This window comes from Octodon degus, unplaced genomic scaffold (genome assembly GCF_000260255.1).
Source record: "Octodon degus isolate 3935 unplaced genomic scaffold, OctDeg1.0 scaffold00051, whole genome shotgun sequence".
Taxonomy (NCBI): domain Eukaryota; kingdom Metazoa; phylum Chordata; class Mammalia; order Rodentia; family Octodontidae; genus Octodon; species Octodon degus.
In genome coordinates this window covers 11,003,594-11,022,937 of record NW_004524627.1, presented here as the reverse complement: position 1 = coordinate 11,022,937, position 19,344 = coordinate 11,003,594, and the positions used below count along the sequence as shown (strand labels likewise).

Genomic DNA, 19,344 nt, shown 5'->3' with positions numbered 1-19,344 from the left:
TTTTTTTTAGAGTACTAAGATTTTACTTTGATAGGACTGCTTGAAAGAAGAGCTTCCAAGGCCAAGCTAAGAAAGGTATGGCAATGGGATTTAATGATTCAAACCTCCTGAACTCACAACAGATCTAAAATGCAGTGAAATGTCTCAGCTCTTACAACTATATATGTCATTTTTCTACTTCCTGTTATTTTTTACCCTCTTGTAGATCAGCTGATCTCAAATTCCAGCCAGTACTAAATTACTTGGAATTTCTCATTTAGTAAGTGATTACAGGACTACAGAATTTATATTTTTAACAACTTCCTAGATGATGTTGATAGAATGGTCTGGTAACTTCTTTGAGAACCACTGTTCTCAGCTTAATCTGTTTAATAAGCCTGTACATACTGTAATACCGTCCTATGATCCACTGATGTGTAAAGAGAAAACCTACGGATGTGTTTTCCCATCCCTACCCTGTTACCTAGGAGTGGTTGTTTTGGAGGGTCATCTGTTTCCTAAGAGTCTGACTTTTAAGTGTTTGAGAGACAGCCATAGTGAACAGTTTAAAATATAAACTTGATTTGCTTATACAGGTCAATAAAGAACTAAACATGTTTGTATTGTGTATGTGTATATATGTGTTTGCATGTGTGTGCAATGGCAATAAATCTTGGTATTACATGGTAGGATTCTAAGAATTTTAACAAATTATGAAGACATTACAAAACTTCTTCCTTAGAAGACCTGTTGGCATAATAATCATTACTGAATCAAAAATACAATCTAACATCACCATACAAACAAACTAGATTGAAAGCAGATACTCAGTAGATATATGACTATGAAAATTACATTTGGAAATCAAAAAAATAACCTGATCATCAAAGTTTTAAAAATGAAGCTATTGGCGCGGGGCTGCCGCGCGCGCCCGGGCTCGCTCCACGGGCGGCTGCGGGGTCCGGCGGCGAGGGCACCCAGCGAGTCTGCGAGGTTTTTAATGTGAATATTAACGCCAATCAAGATACACTAAAATAAGGTGGTACAACAGAAGCCAGCCTAACTGAAGAAATATTATGAATGTTTATATTTCACACTGGCAGTAGAAACCTAGAGACAAGATTTTCTTATATTAAAGTTTTGATGGCAGAAAAAAGACAGTCGTACGGTGTTGGGGAAGCAATGGAGCAACTCACAGGACCTGAGAGACAGAAGTGGGCCAGTATGGACCCTGAAGAAAGAACGTTAGCAGCTGCCACAGCTTTTGCGCATATCTGCGCAGGGCAGGGTGAGGGAGATGTCAGGAGAGAGGCCCAGTCTATCCAGTATGATTCCTACAGTAAAGCCTCGGTAGCCCCAGGGAAGCAAACTGCGCTTCCTGTGCAGCTGCAGCACCCCCACGTAGACAGTCCTGGCACCTCGCAAACAGTCTCAGAGGCCTCTCAAAGACTCCGAAAGCCAGTGATGAAGAGAAAGGTGCTGCGTAGAAAGCCAGATGGGGAAGTGTTAGTGACAGATGAGTCCATTATCAGTGAATCAGAGTGCGGCACAGAAAGTGATACAGATCTCTGGGACTTAAAACAAAGGTTGATGAATCTGCAGTTCCAGGAAGACAGGGAGTCCCCAGTGGATATTTTGCAAAACTTTAATCAGCCACATGAATATCAAGGGATTTCACAAGATCAATTTATTTGCTATCTACAAGGAGAGGGAATGGGCCTTCCAGTTTATGAACAAGACCTGATTGTTGCCAGCAGACCCAAGTCCTTCATTCTCCCAAGGCTGGACCAGTTAAGCCGAAACCGGGGCAAGACAGACCGGGTAGCCCGCTATTTTGAATACAAAAGGGACTGGGACTCAATGCGGTTGCCTGGTGAAGATCACAGGAAGGAGGTATGGTGGGGTATCCGAGAAAGGTTTCTTTCCAGAGCAGAACCCCAGCCTAAGCCTCAGCGTGTGTATGTTCCAAACAATTACGTAGTACCAACTGAGAAAAAAAGATACGCCATTCGTTGGGGTGTTCGTTGTGACCTTGCAAATGGTGACATGCCCAGGAAGCTTCCCTTCCCTTTTTCTTCATAACTCTTTTTAAAACCTGTCTCTCCTTCAGGATTATTTAGGATATCCTGGTTCTTTATCCCTTTCCTTTTAAATAGAAACAACTGCCTTAAAAGTTCACAGAATGTTTTATAGAATAAGGATTTCACCCACCATTAGTCTTCCCCTGCTGTGTGTCATATAGCTATCAGATACAACTTAACTTCCAAATTGCCACTGTCAAATACAGAAATTACAAGAAAAACCTATCTGGGCTTCCTATGTTGTAAAATTAGTATGCACCATTTGTGTTTGAAAGCCTTTTTATTTTGGGCCAGTGTGAGTACTGTGTCTAAATGTGGTTTAAAGTTGATGGGCATTAAGTTTATCTATTAAAGAATTTTGGAAACTAAAAAAAAAAAGAAGCTATTATAAAATAATTTACATATAAATAGCAAATATTATTATGTACTGTATAATCAAATGTCCTATTACTATAAACTTTTCTAACGTTCTGAAGGAGTACTAAAATGTATCTTTTTGGTTTGTAATAATGAAAACAATTTACAGTGACTTCTTTATGAAGTAATCTGATTAAATAAACACTTGCAGAAAATTTAAATGTTGAATTTATTGACCAATATTAACAAACAAAAAAGCTGGGTAACTGGTGTATTAAGTAACCGAAGTACTGTATGTCAAAAAAAAATAACAATGTATATACTGACCAAAGCAAAGAATCAAAATTTATCCTACAATGATGCCATGGTAGGGAAGATAAATTTCAAGTCTCCACAGAAGAATTTTCAAAGCCTACTACTGCCTCAAATAAGCGAGAGTGATAAAGCAACATATTCTCAGCACATTCTAATATCCATATTTTAAAAGATGTCTGTTTACATGCAAATTTGAGTCCCATGTTAAAACTTGTTTTGAATTTACATGTATCAAGTTTGAGAAGCATTACTGTATCACAGAAAAGTTAAAAAAAAAGCTGCTAGATCAAATTAACAGTTAAGATTTAAAATCCAAGGAATGAAGTACATACTTAGGTTTAAAACAGAACAATAAAAACAAATCAAGCTTTTAGAGATTTTCAAAGCTTACCTTAAATTTATATTTTGTACTACGTCTAAGGTTTTTCACTGTATAAGCAAGATCTTCTCCATCATATTTAGGCTTAAAACCATATCCCTTGAAGGGAAAACAAAATTTTCATTAGATATCTAACAGAAGAATAGGGAATAACAATGACTCAGGTTCTTCTTCATTTCTTATTATGTGCGATACAATTCTCTGTTGAGTGCAACTTTCACCTTGGTGCTTCTCTCTTGAGTGGATGGACTTAGAAATGCTGAGTTTTTGTAGATGGGTAAAGGAGATTATTTTGGTAGCCAAGAAAGATTTTTGTGTTGAGGGAAAAGTAATAACCAGTGGCAACTTCTGAGCTATCTTCAGAATTAAAAACAATTTCACACTGCAGTAACTAACCTATTTAGCATAACTTTTGTCTTGAAGGCATAGTTGTGTTTAGGTGAATAAACAGATGGCTGGTTGTCTTGGCAGGTAAGAATATTGCTTAGATTTTAAAATGCCACTTAAAGTCCCAAAGACTCAATGTTATTATGTTGAGAATTCTACAAAATTAAGATATAATTTATTTATCACAAAATTCAGTATTTTTAAGTATATAATTCAAAAGGTTTATAGTACATTCACAAGATCAGATAATTATTAACTAATTCTTACTTGTAGAATAAAGGGTGCCTTTTCTGGTTAGCAGTATTTACCCCACTAGTATACTTTCATGTTTATGGATATGTCAGTATTCATGTAAGTGGAATCACAGAACATGTATGTGGTATTTTGTGACTAGCTTCTTTTACTTAGGATATTTTCCAAATTCATTCATGCGGTAGCACTCGTCAGCACTCCATTCCTTTTATTTATTTATTTATTTATTTATTTATTTGTGGAACCAGGGATTGAACTCAGGCCCTTGCGCTTGCCAGGGCCCTGGCCCCACTCCATTCCTTTTAATGGATTAATGATGTTCCATTTTAGTGAACAAACCAAATTTTATTCAAATCATTCATCTACTTATAGACACAAAAACTGTGTCTCCTCCACCCCCCTTTCTCTGCCCAGGCTGACCTCTTAACTTCTGGGCTCAAGTGAACCTCCTACCTCATCCTCTAATTAGGTAGGAGTATAGGTGTGACCCACTGTATCCCTAGCTCCAGTTCTATGTTTTTTTACTGTTATGAACAATCCTGCTATGAATATGTGTATGTGTGTGTGTGTGTGTGTACACTGCTGTGGATACCCAAGGCCTATGCATGCTAAGTAAGCATTCTACCATTGAGCTAAAACCCCATCCCAGTATACAAATTTTTGTATTAACCTGTGTTTTTACAGTCTTCTAGAGTATCTAGGAGTAGGAAATCATTATGTCTGAACTATACTGCTTTATATGAGCTCTTAAAAATCTACAGAACTATGGACGGAATTGATACTGCTGATAGAAGACACTCTAACTTGAGGTAGGCTAGGTTTTAGCTCACAAGAAATGAGTGACAGGTAACCAGATTCAGGCATAGGTAGTCTCATGTAAGCCTTAAAATCTTCTGTGGCACTCTGGGAAGCAATGAATGAACAAAGTTGGAGAAGGCCTGTATGTATTGTAATATAAGTACTATAATATATACAGAGTGTGTGCGGTGTGTGTGTGTGCATGTATGCGTGTGTGCACTGTAGTGGGGATTGAGCCTAGGGCTTTGCACACAGTAGCCAAGTGCTCTACGATTGAGCTATATCCCTTGGCCCAAAGTAGATATATTTAAAATGTAGTCTGTGTGTTTGCAGGCACAGACATGTACATTCACCAGAAAAACAAAACAAGAACAAAAACTCCCAAACTACATCACCTTTTTATACATCAAGAAAACAAAAGACTGAATTTTCACTCCCAATCCCTTCCAAATACTGTAATAACAAACCAAGGTTGAAAGCCCTTGGTGAAGCTGTTAACTCTTGTGGCAATAATAATGGCACACTGAAATAGTTTTAAAGACTATTTAAAATCCATATTCACACTTACTGAAGTTTCTTCTTCCATCTCTAAAATGTAAGAAATTCCTTCATCTGATGGTGTTCCTGAGGGTTTACTCCACTGTAAGGATAGCCATGTAACTCCAGCCTTAGCTAATACAGGACTTGCTGGCATAGAAGGGGCACAGCCTGATGTGTAATATAAGACTTCTTCACTAAAGCCACTGTTGAAACAAATAGATTTTTAAGCAGGAGTGAAAATAATTATTTTTATAGCTAAAGATTTTTTTAAATTCATGATGTATTTTGAAAATAAAGTACTTGTTTATTACAGTCCCGCAGGGTTCAAATGTAGAGCGTTGAGCAATTGAGGTAAGTACACTGCTACTGAGCTATATCCCTAGCTTTAGAACATGAAAATTCTTGATAGTGAGTTATAATCCAAGTTATATATTTTGGATTTGATCAGCATCTCTTGAAAAACGTAATTTTGTTCAGATTTTTAAGCCTTTATATCTGCAGTTCATGTAATTAAAGAAATACACAGAACATTTGTAGGGAAAATAACATAATAACACCTTTCTATTGGTATATACATTGTTCCTTTTAAACACTTTCATAAAATGCCATGCACATGAAATGGAAACTACAAATTCTCATTTGTATGATTAAACCTATCACACCAATAAAGGTGAGGAGGCATATCTTCAAAATAAAAGTAATTTCAATGTGTCTTTTAAGTTAGGTATTGTAGAGGTTCTTGTAATTCATCAGAAATACAAAATTTTCTTTAAATTTTTCTTTTTTAAAATTAATTTTATTGAGAAACAAACAGCAATGAGACAGTTTTAAAACAGGCAGGACAGTTACAATAATTAATACATTGCATATTGTTGTCTTTGTAGTAGTTATTTATAGTACGAGATGCAGACATGATATCCTGTCCAAACACTATTAGTATAAATCTTTCTTCTCATTGGATTAAGAGAAAGTAGCTGTATATCTATCCTATTTTGTATATACAGACACAAAATGGTCCTTCATTTATATTCCTTTTTTTGTTTAGTTTTGTCAGAGATGGGTATTCCATTGCCATTTAAATACTGTAGGTGCATGAATTCAGCAAAATAATCCAATATAGTCTAGCAGTCCACAATAGCAGTGGGTTATCCATAGGACTGGCAATGTCAGAAGTTGTTGACTTGAGCCTTTACAGCTCAGCATATTAATATGGCTTTACTTTTTATACTTTGTTTTTAAATTTATTTTTTCCATTTGTGTTTTTTCATTAGCACATGTTTGCAACTTTAAACAATGAAAACACATACACTAAAGAATAATAGAAAAACTTTTTGATGACACAAACAGGTTTAATTTGTATTTGAAATCAGGAAAATTGCTGACTTTTCATTTTTCCTGTGCTCTTAATGTGAGGCCTTTTGTTTTGGCTGATAATTTAACTATATCTCTAAAGTAAAGTAGAATTATTATTGGTAATTTGGCCTAATATATTCATACATACGAATTTAACCAGATAAGATAAAATACTTACATTATTTTATAGAATGTATCTTACCTTATACCATACTCATTTTTGGCTGACAGTCTAAATTTACAACCCATTGCTGGTGACAGTTTAGTAACTTTAAATTGCTTCTGTGAGCCCATGTAACACTGACAGAATTCTCCATTTCCTTTTCCCTAAAAATAATAGCTAATTATTATAAGCCAAATATAATACTATAAAAAGATAAATCCACATCAATTTCTTTTTGGGTAGTCACTTACGTGCTACTATGTATTAAAAATCTTCTCTGATGACTGTAAAGTTATAGATCTCAAGGGAAATCTGAGATACCACACATCTTATAATATTGTACATAAAGTGCAGAATAAAATAGGCAGAAAATAAGAATTTTTATATAGCTTCTTGAATTAAGTATAGTGTTTCAGCCAATGCTAAGTTTCTGGCTGCAGCAGCAGAAACTGCTTCCAGGTATGGATCTTATAATTTTATTGGTAGCAAAAATAGGAGCTCTGATGTAAATAAACTGCCAGTTTTCTCTTAACCTATGAAAGGGAGTAGGCTAAGTTTAAGAAAAGATCCCTACCAATCCCCAAACAGCCAACTAAAAATGCTAAGTATCTTTAAAATAAAGATTTGGACCTGCTATTGACTAAATTAATTCTGAAAAGATTCTAACACACAGAACAGCCAATTATAAGCCACAAGAAGGGAGCAAAAAAAGTTAGATGGCTTAATACAATTTAAAAAGTTTTAGAAAACTTAGATGCTAAATAAAATGGCTAACTTGCTCCATCTCTATCCCTTTCCCCATCTTTCTTTATTGTATTGGTAGAGATAAAGGGTGGCAAAGGTGCCTTCTTTGAAGAAAACCTTTAGTCTGTATCTGGTTGTTTTACTGAGCTCTTATTAGACTTAATGGCTAATTAGTCACTTGAGTCTACTCAGTGGTCTAAGTAGGAAATTGTATCATCTCTAAATTAGGAAATTTGCTCACTGGCCCAAATACTATGAACTTGAAGGCAGAAGAGGAAAGTGAGCCAACAATGGAAGGAGGGGAGAAAGGGCAACATAACACAACATTACTTAGTCATAAACTAAGTAATGAAGACACCCAACAGAAGAAGTTACTCATGAGCCCCTGGAGGAGCACTACCATGATGACACTTTGATTTTTATCCAATAAAATTCATTTCACATTTCTTGCCTCCAGAATCGTAACAGTTTTAAGTCACTAGTCTTATGATTTGTTATGTCAGCCTTAAGAAATGAATACTCTTGCCATTAAAGGTGATGTGGTAAAACAAGATGGCAGTCTGCAATAGTTTCTAAGAATATTACCAGTCTACTCATGCACCATATAAAAAATACATATTGTTTCTTAAAGAGAGACAAAGTATTTCTATCTGGAGATAAACATATCATTTTTAAACATTTAAAAAGATGAAATTTACTTACCTCATCCCATTCTAAAATGAAGCTTTGAATTTTAGAACCATTGTCACTAGGTACCTAAAATGAACACCATGAAAGAGACAAAATGAATTCAATCTAGTACTTTCACAAATGGTATTTTAATTATCTACTTTATGGTGTACATGTTCTCTGTGACTTAGTCCTGGAAAAACATCTACAGCAAAACAAAAAAAGAGGCTATTAAACTTTTCCTGAACACTGAGTGATCTTTTAGCAAGTTCTACTTTAAGTTTGGTAATCCTTAAAAAAACTATTTGTCCTTCAGGTTTCATCAATTTAAAATTTGTTACAATTTATTCTGTCATTAAAAATTTAATAAAGGCAGAAAGGCTGCAAGTTTGAGCTCTGCCTGGACAACTTAGTAAGACCTTGTTTCAAAAGAAAAAGTAAAAAGGGCTGGGAATGCAGTAAAAATAGTAGAGTTCCCACCCTCACCTTGTCTGATACCTAGAACTGAAAAAAATCTAATGCAATTTCAGCTGGTTTTATTTTTTATTTTTTGGAGGAACCAGGGATTGAACTCACGCTCTTGTGCTCGCCAGGCAAGGACTTATTCTACTGACCTATTTCCCCAGCCCCAAAATGATTCCCCCCCCCCCCAAAACCGGGGATTGCACTCAGGCCCTTGTGCTTTCCAGGCAAGCACTTATTCTACTGAGCTATCTCCCCGGCCCCGCTAATGAAATTAAAACACATCATCTAAATGGAATTTTGCTAAATAATGGGGAACTATTATAGGGTGCTAAAAGGAATTTCAAGAGAGCACAATGCCTGCATCCCTTCTAGACTTAATGAATTACTCACCTAAAACTAATGACTCATAATTTTTTGGGTGGGTACTTGAATTTTTGGTATTTTGGAATTGAACTCAGGACCTCATACTTGCCTGCTAAGTGCATGCTGCTGAGCGATTCATTTTTGACAGAGAAAATTTGCAGTTTTCCTTGATATTTTATTACAGTATTAAATTACTCTTAAAAAGTATCAACCTTATGTTTAATTGAATTTTCTTCTTATAACCAATTTCTTATTTATTGAACATATGAACACTGCTGGTCTTACAACTTCACAGTTGGAGACAACTGACTCAGATGTCTCTTGTCCAAATTAAAAATACTGAACTTTTAAAATGATTCTGTAGAGAGCTTCTATAAATTTTCTGGTGTCTATCTGGTTTTTTGATAATATTATGATCTAAACAGCAACCAAAGATCATTGAGCTTTTATCAAAGAGTATAACATGGAGAGGTCCAAATTATTTGTTGAATACTAACACTTATCTTGTGCTTGAAAAAATTATATATGTTGGGCGTGGGGGCACACGCCTATAATCCCAGCACTTGGGAGGTTGAGGAAGGAGGATCACTGCAAGTCTGAGGCTAGCTTGGGATACTTAGTGAGTTCAGGGCCAGCTTCAACTACATAGTGAAACCCTGTTTCAAAAACCAATCTCTATACATCTAAATATATGGTTAAATTAGAGTGGCATGTTGATTTGAACACCAATGGCAATTAAAAGTGAATGTAATGAGAATGTGGCAAAGAACAAATTCTTTGGAAGTTCTAACTTTTTTATAGCAAAGCAAGACACTCTAAAATCAGAGATCACAAGTCTCAGCAAAAAGTACAGTGTAAAAATATATTTCCTAAGAGTTAATGACTCCATATTACTCTATTCTAGTTACTAAATTTTCACATTTACTTTTTCTTTTTAAAAACATTTTTGGCGATGCCATGAAAATGGCTACTCTGAACAATCTGAGACTGATTTTCCAGTTTTTTCCAAGTTAGAGGGAAAACTATTATGTTTATAGTGTTTTATCTTATCTCACTTAATCATTGGATTGACTCTATGTTATACTATTAAATTGCAATAATTAAAGGTGAGGCATAACTGAATTTGGTGTGTATAACTCCACAGCCAATATTCCTATCAAACAAAATTCCAGGGGCTGAGTAGGTCAGCTTGATTCCTGGCAATAAACCGAGTGAAAGATAAACATTAGCTTTTTATCAGTATTGTCCAGCATTTCTAAAAAATGTCAGCGGATAAAAATACTTCTCCCAACTGGTAAATGTCAACTCATGCCATTGTTTCTTTTCTATGCTAACTCCAACTGGAATGCTTTTAAATTACGTTAAGGTAGCAGAGTCAAAAAAACTGCATCTCTAAGTCACTAAACAAGATTTCTTATATTTGAAATTAAATGAAAGCCACAGGTATTATGCTTATTATGTGTCAGGCCTACCTACCAAAACCTAACAATGATCTGTTTAATACTCTCAAAAATTGAGGTATGTATTATGTCCAATAATTTTTTTTCTTCAACTGCTGTAATTACTGTGTGTTTAACAGGGCCATCTATAGAAGGGTCCCTGTCCATGTAATCTGTGTAGTCAACATGAAGAGCACGGTCTTTATCTTATATAGGGTTGTTGTGCTGTTAAAGGTAGAAGTTTCAAATTTGAATGTCAATTACCTTTAAAGGTTTCAGAAGGAAAAGAGGCCTTGACTTTCATTCTTGAGGTAAGTAAGAGTAGATAATTAAGATGAGTAGTTATTCCTTACTGTAATTCAATGGTTCCCAAAAGGGGGGTAGTATTTCCTTCTAGGGGACGTTTTGAAATTTTGTGAGGGATGTTCTGATTTCATCAAAATAATGCAGAGGGAAGAAAGGTTGACAGTTACAGAATGGAGCCCAAGGATGCTGACAGTCCTACAGAGTATGGAATAATCAGCACAATAAGGAATTGTTTCATTCCTCTAGGACCTTTGAGGTCCCACTGGTATCTACATAGGTAAAATATCTTTGTAATTATCAGAGCCTGTAATCTAATTATTATTCTATAAGTATTTTGTGTATGGTTTGAACAAACATTGAATTCCCTGAAAAAGCTTGCATTTAATTTTGGTCAGAAATTCACCAAGACCGGTACACTAACTCAGAAAAATCATGTCATTAATTGCAATGCTGCCTATAATATTTGAATGACTTCTATGTATGATGTCTGTCCACTTAATTATATCTTCTTGTATAGCTTAACCAGATATTTACATATCAAACCACATATTATTCTATCTATATATTCTAGAACTTTATTCTTTTTAAGGCATCATATTGATATTTAAAAACTATGAGTCTACCCATTATGAATCTGATTTTAGGACAAAATTCAGAATATAGAGACATAACAAAAAAATATTATAAAAAATAGTAAGTTGAGAAACACTGTTAGGAATCTCAATCTCTTCACGTGTAATACAGTAACAACTGGTAAATATGAATCCATCTTTTTTTGCTATATTTATGTATAGTAAGAAAAATGAGTAAGTTTCCTGAAGGGATAAAACAAAACAAATATTTATTTCATATTTGTTGAGCAAGTTAGTTAAACTTAAATCTCTTTAGTTCTCCAAAATAACTGCTATTTAATACCACAAGGGGGAAAACGGAAAGAAATGTCAAGTTAGAAATATTATATAAAATATTCTTACCTTCCATTGCAAAGTGAGTGAATTTTTGGTCCGATTGGCTATCCTTGGTGGATTAGGTGCATCAGGTTCACAGCTCAAGGTAGTAAAGCTTTCAGCTTCTGAAGGAGCTCCTTTTACAGAACTGGACCCTGCCTGTACTCTATAGTGATAAAATAGTTTTTACCTGGTAGAATCACTCTATCTTATTTTCAACGGTATCATTTTTTGTCATTTCACCTCAGTTATGTACCTTTTAAATGATCTATTAAGAAAATATAGCCAGAGAGCATGGTATACAATTGTATTCCCAATATTCTAAGAAGCTGTGGCAGGAGGGTCCCAAGTTTGAGCCTAGGCTGGGCAAGTTAGAGAGATCTTGTCTCAGAAAAACAAAAAAACAATAAACAACCCCCACCCAGAAAACAATAACAAAAAGGGGGGTGAGGGTAGAGCTGTATAGCTCAGTTAGAAGGTAGTGAGTTCCAAACTCAGTACCATGCACACAAAAAAGCAAACACAAATATTAAAACCAATGTATAACCCTTAAAATATAGCTCGGGTCAATGGTTTTCTTCTCATTTAACTATAAACCATACAAAGAAACACACTTTAAATTGTAATATAACCATATCTGTGCATATATGTATTTATATACACATCCAACAAATTTCTTAAAATAATTTCCTGAAACAATATTTATTTATGTATATATGTATGTATGTACGTATGTACGTATTTAGATACAGGGTCTCTATGTAATTTGGATTTGTAGTGATCCTCCTGTTTCAGCCTTCCTAGTGCTGGGATTACAGGTGTGCACCACCATGCCCAGTTCTGGGGCAGGCATGGCATGCACAACTGGGGATCATACTCAGGATGAAACAATATTTTTAATATGCTAATACTTCCTATTTTACTTAATCCTATTTCATTTAAAATATGCTGAATAGCAAGCTTGGGGTATATCTTATTGGGAGAGGACTTGCCTAGAATACACGAGGCTCTACGTTTGAACACACACAGAAACTGAGTGTAATCCACAAAAGCAAATTCATGATTCAAAAATGGTTACAATCCATAATCTAAAAAATACTAGGCTGTATAATATTTTGGGTTTAATCACAGGAAATTTACTTGAAGGGTTAATAGCAATAAACCCAAACACAAATGTTTCTTAAAAATTGGAAGATTAAATGTTCTATTGGGTCCCAGCTGGGAAGATAATGGAATTTATAAAATTTTGATAAAATATACTGGGAGAACTGTAAAACATCTGAGATACTACTTTAAATGTGAAATTCAGTTTTAATATCCTAAACTTTGCCCAAATATGATATAGAAAAAACATGAGAATAAACCAAGTATTATTATTATTACTATCATTATTATATATTTTTTGGTATGGGGAATCGAATTCAGGACCTTGTCGTTGCCAGACAGGCACTTATGCCGCTAAGCTATCTCTCTGGCTCAAATCAAGTATTATGATTTATAAAAACTTTCAAAGCTCGGACAAATTTCCAGTGCTAAATTAGATACTGTAAATATATTCTATACATTTCAATCCCTAGGTCCTACAAAATTAATCCTTTACTGTAATACTTAAGTTACATTTTTAAAAGGTTGATAATTATACCAACAAAAAAACCAAAGTCTGTATTTTTAACCCAAAATAATTTACATTCCAGATTTTAAGGAAATCAATAAAAAAAGCCAACCAATGTCTTAACCCTATGGTATATCACATACAAATAACGTATGTGGGTTCCTTACTTTGCATGGTAATCAGTGGCTGGCTTGAGATCATTTAAAGTAACACTTGTTTCTTCTCCTCTGGAGGAAAACAAAAAAGTAACATTTCAGTGTCTACAGCATCTTCAAAGAATATACTTACTACAGCTTACAGTACTTTATGAAATTATAATTCTTTATCAATTATAATATTCAGATTTAAAATATAAACTTTATGCAATTTGGTATATGCCAAACTTAAATTTATATACCTGCATGTTACTTTTGAGTAGATATAGGGAAGATATTTAACTCTCAAAATGAAATTATTTTCAATTAAAAAAATCAATCTTGCACATAATGTGCTAATAAAAAGCAAAATTACCAACTTTATGTATGCCATTGAATTTTACTAGAAAATAACATGAAAATTTATTCACAATACTAGTTTGAGTTAACTAGTAAGATAAAAGGGAATCATAATATAAAAACTATTTAAATAATTTAAAGTATTTCCCATGTCCACTATCATATTTTTAATATAATGCTACAAAAAAATAATTATGTGATACAACTATTATTTGGGTATGTAGCCATAAACAAGCCTGCTATACATATCTCCTCCCCAATTCTTCTACTACTCATTTCATTTGTTTTAACCAAGTCTCTCTTCTAATTCATGGGCTTCTTTCTCTTCTCTACTCTTTGCATCCTACCTACCTTGCTTCTCAAATTAAAGTCACTAAGAAGATAAGCAACAAATGTTTCTTCAGTGGAGGTACACTTAGTAAAATAAGCAGCTACAGGAGCATCTTTAGCAAACTAACTGATGTAGAAAACAGCGGCAACTAGGCTAATGTTCCCCTTTTGCTTACTTTTCCCTGATAAGGCTGCAAATGGAAGTAAATTACTTTTCTTCAGCAAATAGTAACAGATAACCAGAAATAGCTATCAACACAGAAGCAATTTTTATGTTGATGATCCTTTGTCTAGTATTCCTCTTTCATGAAAACTGAGTAAAATAAACACAAGGAAATCTTGATAAAGAGGAGGAAGGACACCTTTATAACCTTTAGTGACATGATGAGAGTCATGGGACATTTGTGCTTTCTTTTCTCTATATCAGCTACTTTATAAAAAAATACAAAGAATTATTCATCAATACAGTAAATGTTCTGTGCTATAATTTAAATGACTATCTTCTTTAGAACCATCTTTGTGGTACTTACATCACAACTAATAATTGGCTATATCCTTATTTTTCGTTAAAAAAAGCAACTTCTATATGAAAAAAGGTAGAAAAACAATTTTTTTTTTTTACAACTTTTTTGGCCAACAATGTCTCAATTTTAGGCTCCTTGTCATGTAATACACTTTTGAACCAAGATAAAGAAAACAGAGACATTAAAAATATGACAACAGGTCCGGGGAGATGGCTCAGTGGAATAAGCGCTTCCCTGGCAAGCGCAAGGTCCTGAGTTCAATCCCTGGTTCCGGAAAAAAAAATAAATAAACAAAAATATGACAACATATCTACAGACACACAATAATAAAGTCCAAGTTCTTAAGGGATCACTATAATACTCCATGAGTTCACAACCCACAGTCCTCTACTCCTTGGTTGTGGGTTTTATTATAGTAAGATGTGTATGTAATACATAAGAATATGGAGCATCTATTAAGCAGCCTACTGGAAAAAAAATGCTGAGTGTGACCAATGAAAGGTATTGTTCTGAGGGAGTATAGACAAAAACATATACCAGCCTGTGTTTGAAATATTTTATAGAAATCACTAATTTATGGATCAAAATAAAAACATGAGCAAAAGAGAATAACTTACATATTTAAATCTGAAAATACTTACACATAAACACTTTTGTATTTTCCATCTTTTCCAGTACTTGAGATCAGAATTTCATAACCATACAGTTCTGGTATAGTCGTCTCATCTGTTTCGCCATTAATAAAGCTGGAAGGTGGTGACCAAGTAAGCACTACCGTCCTGGCCTGGATGTCTGAAGCCTACAAAAACATAACATTTAAAAGCTCTTTAAAACAAATGCAATGTATACAATGAACAGTGAATGTGATTAAAAGATTAAATAATGCAGTCATCCCAGTGAGTGAAGATGGTGGCCGAGAAGGAACCTCCTCTGCTAGCGGACTGGAAGCCCACAGATTTTGAAGAGCTGGAGGACAGAGAGGATCTGTTCAACAGCACTGTCTCCGCCCTGGAGTCAAGTCCATCATCTCTAGACCAGTTGAGGATACTAGTGCAAACTCCAATGGCCCAAAACCATTAGACATTATACTAGATGATGACACAGAAGATCTGTTTGCAGAAGCCACAGAAGAAGCTTCTTTGGACAGCCCAGAAAGGGGCCTTATCCTGTCCTCAGAACCTTCTCTCGCAGTCACACCTGTCATGCATACTACACTCACTGCTCCTAGAATGGAATCCAAGAGTATGTCAGCTCCTGTGATGTTTGACTGATACAGGGAAGAGATTGAAGATAAGGCAAATAGAGATATTTTTGACATAGAAATTGGTATATCAGATCCACAGAAAGCTGGTGATGGCATGAAAGCTTACATGGCATATAGAGTAACAACAAAGACTTCTCTTTCCATGTTCGGATCCTGACTTAAGGCAAGCCTTGCAAAGTCAGAGCTGCTGAGAGCAGTTAAACACACAGGCTCTGAGTAGAGCCAGAATATTGATGGTTAACAAGGCTGCAGATGCTGCTAACAAAATGACAATCAAGATGAATGAATTGGATACATAGTTTGAAGAAAAGCAGCAGCAGTTTGATAATCTTTTTTTGTTTGTTTGTTTGATAATTTTGGCCAGCAGTTTAGGAAACGTCATGCCAGTGTTGAAGCCTTGGTTTGTCATAGAAAAGAACTTTTAGCCAATACAGGTGCCTTTGCTAAAAGTGCTGCCATGTTAGGTAATTCTGAGGATCATACTGCTTTATCTGGAGCTCTGTCTCAGCTAGCAGAGGTTGAAGAGAAAATAGACCAGTTATGTCAAGAACAAGGTTTTGCTGACTTCCATGTTTTCAGAACTACTTAGTGACAACGACATACGTCTTATTTCTGCAGTGAAAGGTGTGTTTGACCATTGAATGAAGAGCTGGCAAAAATGGGAAAATGCTCAAATTACTTTGCTCAAAAAATGTGAAACTGAGGCAAAAATGATAGTCGCTAACAAACCAGATAAAATTCAGCAATCAAAAAATGAAATCAGAGTGGGAAGCAAAAGTACAAGGAGAAAGAGATTATCAACAGATCTCTAAAACAATTAAAAAAAATGTGGGAAATTTTGAGAAAGAACAGAGTGTAAGATTTTAAAACATCATCAAGTACTTAGAATCACTAGTACAAACCCAGCAACAGCTGATAAAATACTGGGAGGCTTTCCTGCCTGAGGCCAAAGCCACTGCCTAACAGGACTGTCCAGCTGAAGCGGATTGTGGATTTGGCCAGCCATCCTGACTCCACATGAATCACTTAAAACATCCAAATGAACCATCTATATTTTATGGAAAAAAAAAAAGATTAAATAATGTCTATATAAACCTATGTAAAATGGTTCATAAATAGGAACCTGCTTATTTGTAGATGCGAATTTGTTGTGAAAGTGCGGATAGGTCCAACAAGTTTACAGACCAATTGGAGCAATTCAAAACTGCACAAAATAGTGCACGTGTGGAATTTCAGCAGTCTGGGACAGGCAGGATGATTACCAAGTTTAACCCCACCAGGGCAACTTAGCAAGACCTTACCTCAAACATTAAAAAAGGGCTGTGGATCTTCCTCAGTATGTGTGCCCTGGAAAGAAGTGCTAACCAAGTGTCAGTAGGAAGAGGGGTAGGACAGGGGAATTCCAGAAATTTAAAGTGAAAGAAGTGATAAAACCTGGTTATGGCTTGTGTTTCGCTTCCTGCAAAGCCGCAAGCTTCACAGGTAGGGCTTTTCTGAGGTGCCTCAATCTGGAGTGTTTTATGCTGGAATTAAGAGTGTATGATAGGGGAGCCGGGGAGATGACTCAGTGGAATAAGCACTTCCCTGGCAAGCGCAAGGGCCTGAGTTCAATCCCCGGTTCCGCAAAAAAAAAAAAAAAAAAAAAGAATGTATGATATTAAATTAGTGCACTGGTTGGTTTGCTCAGTTCTGGGTAGGACAAAGGGTCCCCTACTCTGGGTATGAGTTCCACCCTACCTAAGGGTAGGTAGTTTGGATAATACAGAAAGAAAGTCACTGCCTGTCAATTATAGCTTGCTGCCTTCGGCCTTCTATGAACAATTCCTTCTCTGCAATGTCCCTCTGCCATACCACACTGCCTGGCAGTCAGCCAATTATACACTAAAACCTCTATAAACTATGAGCTAACTAAACCTTTCTTCCTTGAATTTTCTTTGGGTACTTTGTGTTAGCAATGAGAAAAGTAAACAAGCTATCTGGAGTTCAATCTGGCAAGGGCTGAAGAAGAAATCTAAGATGGTAATGATACTGTGACTTAGGGAAATCTAGATGAGTAAGTATTCATTAATGGAAATATTTAAAAAAAGGAATGCAATACAATTTCTCCATTTTAGAGAAGAAAAAACAATTTAGAAACAATTAAGCAATTGTTTTCTAGATTTGTTGGAAAAACATCCAAACATGGATATTCTAATTAGCATTTTCTTCAATCCATATAGCTGAATTCAGGGCCCTGTGCAAACTAGACAAGCTTTTTAACACTGAGCTTTTTAACCTATCCCTAAACTTTGATATTCTTAGATGTACCTATAAGAGGAATAAATACACAGGGTTGAAAAATACTGATATAAAAATCATTTGAACAATTTGTGTGTTGTTTAGAAGTAACATTTACTTTTCTATCCATCTCATTTGCTTTTTACCACTACCCTCTGTAGTAGGGAAAATAGGCATAACTATCTTCAGAAGAAACATACTCAGAAAGCTAAGGCACCTAAGTGGTGACAAAGACCTCAATAATTCACTTTTCCCACTATGTATTGCATCTATTTTGAATCCAATTTGAGGCAGCAGCTAAAAGTTAGATATGACCCTGTAAAATGTGTGTAAGAACTGAAAAAGACTAGATAGTAATAAGCAAAAAAAAAAAAAAAAAAAAGGAAAGAGTTGTTTAATAAAATTGAACAAGTTGTGCACAGTTTTATTTTATTTTTTGTGGTATCTGGGATTGAACTCAGGACCTTGCAATTGCCAGGCAAGCGCTTATTCCACTCAGCTATCTCCCCAGCCCTACAGTTTTAATTTTGAAGTGAAGAACAGTCTTCATCAGTTATCAAAACTATCCTTCAGAAATGCTGGGTTAATTTTGAAGTGAAGAACAGTCTTCATTAGTTATCAAAAGAATCCTTCAGAAATGCTGGGAGGTTTCAAATCTAAGTAGGAAGAAGAATTCACAACAGTACAGATTTTGACAAGATTGTAGAAGAAACAAGAGTATCTCAGGGCCAGCCAAATAGCTCAGCAGATTAAAGTGCCTGCAAGCAGGAGCAGGGGCCAGGGTTCAATCCCTGGGCCTGCTGGGTCAGCCCTGCCCCCAGGCAAGTTGAGACAAAAATTGAGACTGGGCGTGGTGGCATGTGCCTGTAATCTCAGCTCTTGGGAGGCTGTAAACAGGTGGATCACTAGTCTGTAGTAAGATCCTGAACACCCTGTAGACCCTTCCCTAATATAGATATCTAGATAGATAGATAGATAGAATCTCATTTGTGGATTTTCAAAAATATTAAGGTAGAATAAATGATAATTCTAGACCTTTGCATAGATGTGGGATTAAAAAGTGAGAATAATTAAGAACTGAACTCAAAGGTTGGGCCAAACAAAACTGGAGTCAGAAAGTAGTACTCATAACTGTAAAAAGGTAAAGATGATTCTGAACGCTAGGAGTAAAAGGCAAGACATGCTCAATTTCAAGTATTACTGAAATAAAGACATCAGATTCTGATAAAGCAGACACAGAACAGCTTCAAAAAATATTTTCACTATTAAATATTTTAAGCATTTGAGCGGAAAACACCATTATACT

At 35.3% G+C, this 19,344-nt stretch overlaps 2 protein-coding genes and 1 pseudogene across 7 annotated transcripts in view; 2 read left to right on the top strand and 1 right to left on the bottom strand.

Annotated features, from left to right (window-relative positions):
* The window catches only part of Fndc3a (fibronectin type III domain containing 3A), a 143,146-nt gene that overhangs the window by 25,868 nt on the left and 97,934 nt on the right, over positions 1–19,344 (bottom strand). For all 6 annotated transcript variants that reach the window (XM_023717208.1, XM_004633092.2, XM_023717207.1 and 3 more), the window contains 7 exons: positions 15,139–15,296; positions 13,317–13,376; positions 11,565–11,703; positions 8,051–8,104; positions 6,644–6,768; positions 5,117–5,291; positions 3,124–3,210 (listed from right to left, as the gene is read on the bottom strand). In XM_023717208.1, the coding sequence (XP_023572976.1) occupies positions 3,124–3,210; positions 5,117–5,291; positions 6,644–6,768; positions 8,051–8,104; positions 11,565–11,703; positions 13,317–13,376; positions 15,139–15,296 (798 nt within the window). The remainder of the gene's footprint in view (positions 1–3,123; positions 3,211–5,116; positions 5,292–6,643; positions 6,769–8,050; positions 8,105–11,564; positions 11,704–13,316; positions 13,377–15,138; positions 15,297–19,344) is intronic.
* Positions 936–2,415, top strand: LOC105742420 (hydrolethalus syndrome protein 1 homolog). Its single transcript, XM_012515139.2, has one exon. The coding sequence runs from the start codon at positions 1,060–1,062 to the stop codon at positions 2,059–2,061; it is 1,002 nt and encodes a 333-aa protein (XP_012370593.2). The 5' UTR covers positions 936–1,059; the 3' UTR covers positions 2,062–2,415.
* On the top strand, positions 15,404–16,724 carry LOC105742419 (annotated as a pseudogene).